The sequence below is a fragment of the Eupeodes corollae genome, chromosome 1 (assembly GCF_945859685.1).
Source record: "Eupeodes corollae chromosome 1, idEupCoro1.1, whole genome shotgun sequence".
In the NCBI taxonomy this organism is placed as follows: Eukaryota; Metazoa; Arthropoda; class Insecta; order Diptera; family Syrphidae; genus Eupeodes; species Eupeodes corollae.
Genome location: NC_079147.1, coordinates 103,818,538 through 103,827,918, shown reverse-complemented (window position 1 = coordinate 103,827,918; position 9,381 = coordinate 103,818,538). Strand labels below are relative to the sequence as shown.

The window sequence follows — 9,381 nt, the reverse complement described above, 5'->3', positions numbered from 1 at the left end:
AAATAAAGTTTTTGCTCAAAATACGAAGAAATTGCTCATTGCCTTATATTGTATTGATTTAATTTTTTAAAAAATAAAGTAATCAAATAAAACGGAGTAAGTTTTCGAAATTCTAGTTTTTCAAGTACTTGAGAAAACTTTCAAGAACATGAACCTTGAGCAAATGCCATATTTTATTTGTTTATTTTTACTACCACAAAAACGTAAAATGAAAAATAAATAAGTTGCACTGGTGAAATTTGTCCAAAATTAAATCTTCTGCACTTTAAGGTTTAAAATCAAAAAAACTTACACAGCAATAGAAATTCATGTCATCACGCAAAACTTTTGCTTTGGCGAGTTGTTCCTGTGAGTCGTATTTTAATATGTCTTCATCATCCTGACGATAGCCACTTTCACTTCCTTCTACATGAACATCCGAAAGAACTGATGACATATCTTGGTCTTGGTCTTCTTGTTCATCTTTTTCTGAAGGTTTTTCCGTTGGGATCAATCCCAGAACCAATTCATCTTCATCTTTTGTTTCGAAACAGAACTTTGGCATCTTGGCTACTTGTTCCGCTGGTATTCCCACGGTATTTTCAAAGACTTTTGTAATTTCATCCTTTTCGACAGCTTTTAGATTTTCTTCGTCCAGTTTTTGCTTTGATTCTGTTTCCTTGGGGACATCGATTGCAGCATCTATTTGAACTTGTTTCGGTATTGTTTCTTTCCATTCTGATGGAATGGAAATTGATCCTTCGTCAGTGAAGTTGTGTAGCTGGGTTACATCATCAATTTGAAGTGATTCTGGATGTGGTGTTTGAGTTGTTTTGATTGGAAAGTCATCAGTATTTGTAGGGAACGATTTCTTGATGTGAGCAATAAGTTCATCAATATTTGAGAACATGATTCCGTTTGCATCTGCTCTTTCCAATACGCCTATGACTTCTGGCAAATTCAGTTTAGGATAAAAACGTTCTCCTTCAAGTTGAGCAATACTGCGCTCATCTGATCTGAGAAAGGAAATAACACTTGAAGCGCTATCCAGATCATATTGGTTTTGCTGGGCACCTTCCTCGAGAAGTGTTTTTAGGCTTTCCATATTATTTGTTTCTTCTACTATTTCTGTTTTATTGCATGATGAACTAGAAGAAATTACATCCACTTCCTTGGGCTCTTCTTTGACGAAATCAAAACTTTCTTCAGAAGTACCGTCTGTTATGTTTGCAAAAGATTTGATAGATTCCTGGTCAATGAAATTATAGCTCGCAGTATTTTGGGCTTTATCAGTGAATTGGTGTAACCATGTCCACGGAGGACCAACTTCCTGCAACATTTGTAAAGCTTCTTTTTGAATATGGTCTTTTGCATTGTCCGCCATATTTTCAGCTTGTTCTTCTCGCTTTGCATTAATTTTGTCTTCTTTTTTTCGAGCTTTCTTCAATTGTTCTTCGGATATATAATGTGGACCTTTAAAGTCATTTTCAGTAATTGGGTTTTCTTGTGCCTTGTAGAAAAATAAAATAAATTTTTACAATAGAGGTTTTTTAAATTTTTATAAGACCAACTCCAAGTGAATGGATATCAAACTTACATCTTGAAGAAGCAACATTATTGACTCGAAATCTTCACACTTGTCAAAAAATTGTTTTGGATCGCCCAGATTGGAGCTTATCATGAAGTCAATGCTGGTAGTATCGTTAGTGGATGGCATTTCTAAAGGACAAGGGGTCTGAGAAATTGAAAAATAAAGCAAAAATTAACTTAATTGAGTGTCAAGTAAGCAAAGTAACATTTAGAAATGGAATTGAAGTAAAGAAGTTGTGACAATAAGCATGTTTTTGTTTAATGTTTTTCTAACTTTAGATTGACTTGGCTAAGTGTTCCTTAAGAAAATCACACATAAATCTCGTATTAAAATGTTTCTTACGCTATCAACGATTCAATGATTAATATTTTCAAGTTTTATGTTTCTTTTTTGTTTTTGTAAATTTCATTTCAAGACGTTTTGGTTGCAGCCTTCTGCTTGCCACGTGCATTTCCCATTTTTTTAAAAAATGTTTTTTAATCTAACGGTATTCTATAAAAAACTATGGTAGGAAGTATTCTTTTGGAGTAGAACATAAAGTTTAGATTACCAATATTATTCTCTACAGTTAAAAGGGGAACATTTTTCGTATAACGGGACTGTAATGCTTGTATCTGGTCTTAACAGAGAAAATGACCCTATAATGACCCTGTTAAGAATATTATTCGAGCTTGGACGACACTTATGAGCAGTTCCCTGGCTATGACATACAAATTGTTTTAGGAGATTTATACGTCAAGCTAGGAAGAGAAGACATCGTGCGTAGAAGAATCGGGAGATACCGCCTGCACTACACCACCTCCTCTGCCAACGCATTCAGGCAGATCGATTTCGCTGCAGGCAAAACGTTTTGGTAGCTAGTACAGAGCTCACACAACTTGATATCCACAAGGAGACATGGAAATCTCCTGATTAATCAACTGTCAATCCTATTGACCACATTGCGATATCAGAACGAATCTTCTTCAGTATACAGGATTCCCAAATATTCCGAGGGGCCATCATTGACTCGGTGGTAGATAAGGTACGGCTATGGATATCCCGATCCAGGTCAAAACAATGAAGAACTGTAAGAAGATTCGACGTTAGACGCCTACAATCTCAAGAGACTGCCATGTCCTTTTACCACTGAGTCTCTAATAACCTCTGAAGAAGTCCTATGCTGCCTGAATTAAGCGTTGAAAACCAGTGGCAACATTGTCTGGCAGCCATCAGAGATGCCACCTCTGAAGTGTTAGGTTTCACACGGCCACAACAGCGGAACCTTGGTTTGACGGTGAATCACGACAGGCGCACGCAGGTAAGCAAAGGGCATACAAAACGATGCTGTACAGGAAGACCATAGCTGCCCGCGAGCTCTACGAGCAAAAGAGAAGAGAGGAACACCGGCTTCTTAGATGGAAAAAAGTGAGCATGAGTAGCGCGCGATATAGAAGATGAAGGGATGTCACAACAGGAATGAGGTTCGTAAATATTACTAAAAGGTAAAAAAAAACTCCCAGCCATGAACCGAAGCCAGTAAAGACGATCAGGGGAACATCGTAGTAGAACCGCAGTCGATGCTGAGAATATGGAAAGATCACTTCTCCAAATTATATAACGGCGATGAAAAACCGAATTCCGCTGTAAGGGAGATAGAACCACTAAACCTGGGCGACGCAGATCAACAATTCCGCCTGCCCGACCTTGACGAAGTGAACATAGCTATATCTAAACTTAAGTCAAACAAAGCTGCTGGAGCTGACGAAATCGCTGCCAAACTATTCAAAGCAGCTGGCGATGACTTGGTAGGGAGCATGCACCAACTCATCTGCGAAATATGGTCGGAAGAAAGCATGCCCGATGAGTTTAATCTCAGAATAGCTTGCCCGATACATAAGAAAGGAGACCCTATAAACTGCGCCAACTACAAAGGCATCAGTCTGTTTAACATTTCGTATAAGATCCTCTCTACCGTATTATGTGAACGTCTGAAGCCATTCGTCAACAACCTGATTGGTCCTTATCAGTGTGGCTTCAGACCAGGAAAGTCCACTATCGACCAAATATTCACACTACGGCAGATCTTGGAAAAAACCCAGGAGCTTCAAATCGATACCCACCATTTCTTTATCGATTTTAAAGCCGGGTATAACAGCATCTATAGGGAAGAGAAGGCGATGCATTGTCATGCGACGTCTTCAACACAAGAATTGTGCAGAACTCAACTTTCAACACTAGAGGCAAACTTTTCAAAATGTCCATCCAATTACTAGAATACATAGATTATATTGAAATTTTTGTTTTTGAGCATTGCGACGGAAGTGGAGAAGATGGGTTTAGTGTTCAATGAGGGCAAGACCAAATACATGCTGTCATCAAAAAAACGACATTGTACGATGCCAACGTCGTTCGCCATTTTCAGCTATTCCTTTGAGGTATTTGAGGCTTTGTCGGTGCTGAAATCAAACCAGGAATTGCTCGTGCAAATCGCTGCTACTTTGGATTTAGAAGGCAATTAAGTAGTAAAGTCTTCTCTCAAGCATCTTAAATAACCCTCTATAAAACACTCATTATCCTGGTTCTCATTTATAGCGTTAAAACTTGGACCCTGTCAAAGAAAGATGAGAGGTCTTAGGATGCTTCGAGAGAAAAATTCTTTGATTTCTTTGGAGGAATGCTGGGAGCGACGCTGACCTGGTTAACAGAATTAAAGTCCAACGACATCAACGCTCCATCCCGGAAGTTCCTTGAATCCATGATATGTAATATATTTTTCACTAAACTGTTGTTGTCATTTAATTCCATTAAGGATTTCAGTGGTGGATTTGCATGGGGACTTAATAGTTCCACTTTTTAGGAAGAAGATCTATTGGTACTTCATTAATGGTGCAACCTGAGTTGATTTCTATATTGATTCTAAACGTTCAACAGCTTATTATATGCTTAAACCTTTTATCTTCAGGTTTTGAAGGAAGTGGGAGCGAAGACATGGGAGCGAAGACATTACTTTGAATCATTTATCCGATGAATCCGATGATGAATGATGTCTTCAACCAAGACGCCTTGGATACACATTTTTGTAATCAGTATAAATAAAAAACATAGAAAACATAGCACTTTAATTAAATTAATTGCAGAATAACAAGAAATTAACTTTTCTCGTTTCTTCGTGACTTAATTAAAGCTTCAATAAAAAAACATAGAAAACATAGTACTTAAATTTAAAACTATTACGAAAATTATATTGACTTTTATTTTATATATACTTTTTGGAATATTATTTTAACCAGGCAACTAATCTTTATAGCTTCTGGTAACAAAATTCAGAGAACAAAGAAAAGATTTATAAAAAAATTATGTCTGTAACAACTTTAATTAATTAAGATCTAATTTACAAAGAATTTGGATATACTTGCAAGTTTATTTAAATACATCGTTCTTAAATTTCATTAACCATGTGCAAAATAGTAAAATAATTAATTTATCCTAATAGACATTAAAGGCGCGTTTAAGATCTAACTTCAAAGCTAACTTCAATAGATACTTAGCTCTGATGATGATGAGAGTATACCATATACCTACCCCTTTGTAATTTGACTTATCAAATTTCGCCTTGCAGGATGCGATTATAGTGTCCTTTAATAATGTTGCCGAAAGTACTCGTGGAAGCGATTCCATTGGTGTTTGCTCCTCTAAACCACCCCAAGGTCTGAAAAGATATTATCTAATTCTTGATGACAGTGAAACATTTAATTAGACCTTAACACTATACTAGCCACAGAATATGCACATACACAAGCACATGAACACTCAAATCACCAGCATCCAGGGTTGCAAGATATCCGGTTTTGTTTTAAAAATGATTCATGACGAGAAAGTATTTCAAGTGCTAGCATTTTGAGGTCTGGACGAAATTAATTCAATAAAACTTTTAGAAAGTTGAAGGAGAAAAACGGTACCAATTATCGCAATAAAAAATAAATATCTCAAAACACTGCAGCTTTTGAAATTTACCACGTAACCTGGCAAGCCTGCCACCATCTGCCACTTTGTATTTAAATCATTTTCCAAACGGCAACTTGATACACGAGGATCTGTATGATGTGTACATACTCGTATGACGATGAAACCGTTTTAATTACCTACCTGCATTAAAGACAATGCTGACAGAGTGGCAGTGGCAGATATAGGCCTCCAGTTGATTCTAGGAGTTGCACCTGTGCTTATGCATATTGTGGGTGACATTATGTGTATATGAACACCTAAAGGGTTCGTTTATACATAGCTAGGTTGTTTATAGGTTAGGTTTCAGGGTGGGTAGGGTAGGTGCATATATACATATATACTTACAGTACCAATTGACCATTAACGAAACACTGCTCCTGTGAACAATCCAGTTTAGCCACAAAGGTGTAACAGATCTTAAACATCCAAAATGGTATCCTTGCTAAGCCACCATCCATGTCATCAGTCAATAGTTCGCACAGCATCACCATGGTATCGTTTGGCGTCTATGATGAAGCAAACAAATACAGTATTATATATCACGCGTACATACACACAAATAACAAGGATCTCATCTTAAAGTTTAAGGATAAAATATATACGAAGAACGAACAAGATGCGAGCATAAATTCACGTTTATAGGGCATAAGCATATAGAGATAGGATATAGAGTAGACCTAGGTACATATAGAACCAAAGTGTTTGCTTGGTTGAAATGTGGTGTTTGATGGTTCCTTGCACGCGCTTAAAGGAAAAGCTTAATTGCAAATTATTATAGCTGCATATGCCATTTGGTTGGGACTGTCTACATCGTTTTGAAGAAGTTTGTGGTTTAGAAAATGTTTTGATACCATCACAGCGCTAACGGAGATAATGATACGAGAATGAAATTCAATCAATAAAGGCTTTATAGTCTAAGAGCCGGCAGAAAATTTTGGGAGTGGAGTGATAACCAAAATATATATACATATATGTGTAGATATACGCAACATTATGCCAAATTCAACCGTCTGGCAGGTTTTTTTTACAGCCGGGGGCGGGGGTGGGGGTTCGAAAATGGTCATTTTTCCGATTTTGGGGTCTAAGTGATAACCACTTAAATGCATATATAAACAATAGGGGGTGGTGCCCTGATGTCAAAAAAGTGTGTCCAAGACGTTTTACTTTCAGCCTTCCCCTTGCCAGACGGCCGCCAAAATGCGCGAAAATCAACTTTTTGGGTCGAAGTGATAACCACTTAAATTAATATATAATCAATAGTAGATGGTCCACTGATGTCAGAAAAGTGTGTCCAAGACGTTTTACTTTCAGCCTTCCCCTTGCCAGACGGCCGCCAAAATGCGCGAAAATCAACTTTTTCAGTCGAAATGATAACCACATGAATGATACATCAAAAAATCAGAAAAATTCCCCTGATTCTAAAAATGTGGGTCCAAGACGTTTTTTTTCAGCCTTCTTCTTGCCAGACGCATTTTAACACTTTTTAACAACATTTTTCAACTTAAATCCTTAATAACTTTTTTTCTGTTATCCGTAACCAAAAGAATCATATACCAAAATATCAGACGAATTCTCCTGATTCTAAAAATGTGTGTCCAAGACGTTTTGTTTTCAGCCTTCCCCTTGCCAGACGCATTTTAACACTTTTTAACAGAATCAACTTAAATCCTTTAATAATTTGTTTCCTATTAACCATAACCAAAACAGTCATATACCAAAATATCAGAAGATTTCCAATATGTTTTCTTTTCAGTCTTATGCTTGAAAGAAAACCCCAAAGAAAGAATGCACAAAAACCACCGTTTTCCTTCAAAAGCATTACAATTGTATTTAATTTAGACAAAAATTATTGAATTACATGACATAAAATTGAATGAAATTTTGAAATAAGAAATTATAAAAAAAAACTATTCTCCATTATCAGATTCGTCCGATGAAGAATTTTGCGAACAATTGTCTTCTTCACTATCATTTTCATCACAGTTAATTAAATGTTCAATGGTTTCTGGGTCCGCGACTCCGTTGAACCATTTCAATTTGACTATGTCATCCTCCATGGTCCAGCCGCATTGAAATGGGGAAAGTAGTATTCCTGTATTTAATATTGCACTTTTCCAAATATGGCATATGTAGTTGCAACGGTTAATTTGTTGCAGTAAGACACTTCTGTTTGGTGGCAATAAACTACCTTCAAAACCTTCAGATAAAATGGTTAAGCATATAATTGCTTAAGGTTTTAAAGAAATATTTTAAATTTAAACTTACTTTTAATGTTTTTGAAAATTTTTTTCGAAGTCGGTTTACAAGTTTTGTAAAATAGTTCATATCTGGCATCATTCACTTTGAGGGCGGTTGTTTTATAAATTTTACAAACAAATTCCTCTATTGTTAGAATATCCTCTTCACTTATATAAGAAAATTTCACTCTGCTGACGAATTGTATCTGAAAAAGGGTTACTGAAATTTTCTATTTCTGTTGTCAACTTCTTCAAGTCTTCAGAAAATTTTTTAATCTGCCCACTTTTAAGATCACGCGTTATGTCATCCTTCTGCAATAACCCCAACATGTTGTACAAGGATGATATATTTGCAGTTCTATCCGCATGAGTTTTTGCCCATTTTTGCCTGGCAGCTATGGAATTAGTAAAGGATGCAACACCAGTTAAACTATTTGCTGCATCGGCATTGATAGTTTGTTCTAGTGTCAAATCCACTGGTGACATCGAGAAACATTTTTCAGTTCTTTTTATACCAAAGCCACACTTTTGTACCTAATGGACTAAGTATGGATGGGTTTTACTCATATTCATTAAATTTTGAGCAGTTTTAATGGTCCAACGTGCATAGTTTTGGTGGTTCAATGTAAAAAAATGCATATCATATCAATAATCGATATAATAAAGTATGACTTATAAAATTCGAGTGCTTACATTTTTGCAATCATGAAGTGTTTATGATGTTTTTTTAGTAATAACTAATAACAAAGTGTTGTTAAAAAGTGTTAAAATGCGTCTGGCAAGGGGAAGGCTGAAAACAAAACGTCTTGGACCCACATTTTTAGAATCAGGGAAATTTTTCTGATTTTTTGATGTATCATTCATGTGGTTATCATTTCGACCGAAAAAGTTGATTTTCGCGCATTTTGGCGGCCGTCTGGCAAGGGGAAGGCTGAAAGTAAAACGTCTTGGACACACTTTTCTGACATCAGTGGACCATCTACTATTGATTATATATTAATTTAAGTGGTTATCACTTCGACCCAAAAAGTTGATTTTCGCGCATTTTGGCGGCCGTCTGGCAAGGGGAAGGCTGAAAGTAAAACGTCTTGGACACACTTTTTTGACAACAGGGCACCACCCCCTATTGTTTATATATGCATTTAAGTGGTTATCACTTCGACCCCAAAATCGGAAAAATGACCATTTTCGAACCCCCACCCCCGCCCCCGGCTGAAAAAAAAAACCTGCCAGACGGTTGAATTTGGCATAATGTTGCGTATATCTACACATATATGTATATATATTTTGGTTATCACTCCACTCCCAAAATTTGCTGCCGGCTCTTGGTCTATTAAGTTCATGGGTGATGCTGAGGAAACATTTTGGGGCACATATAAGCTTACATTTCATTTGCTGCGAGAAGAATAATAATTAATTTGAATTAATTTAAATAAGCAATTGTTTGATATTGGTTCATTTTAATTTCCATAGTTATGAAAAATTCAAAAATAATGGGATGTGACCCACAATGACAACTTTCCATTCATTGATGCTTTTTAAATTATTTTTTTGTTGTTCTTAATAAGACAAATTGTAGTATTGTCA

At 36.3% G+C, this 9,381-nt stretch overlaps 1 protein-coding gene across 1 annotated transcript in view; it reads right to left on the bottom strand.

Moving 5' to 3' along the window:
- Positions 1-250: 250 nt before the first annotated feature.
- LOC129941398 (uncharacterized) overlaps positions 251-9,381 on the bottom strand; it is a 37,627-nt gene continuing 28,496 nt past the window's right edge. Inside the window, exons 5-8 of the mRNA XM_056050022.1 lie at positions 5,903-6,063; positions 5,135-5,261; positions 1,577-1,714; positions 251-1,489 (exon numbers count right to left, since the gene is read on the bottom strand). Of these exons, the coding sequence (XP_055905997.1) occupies positions 266-1,489; positions 1,577-1,714; positions 5,135-5,261; positions 5,903-6,063 (1,650 nt within the window). The 3' untranslated portion in view covers positions 251-265. The remainder of the gene's footprint in view (positions 1,490-1,576; positions 1,715-5,134; positions 5,262-5,902; positions 6,064-9,381) is intronic.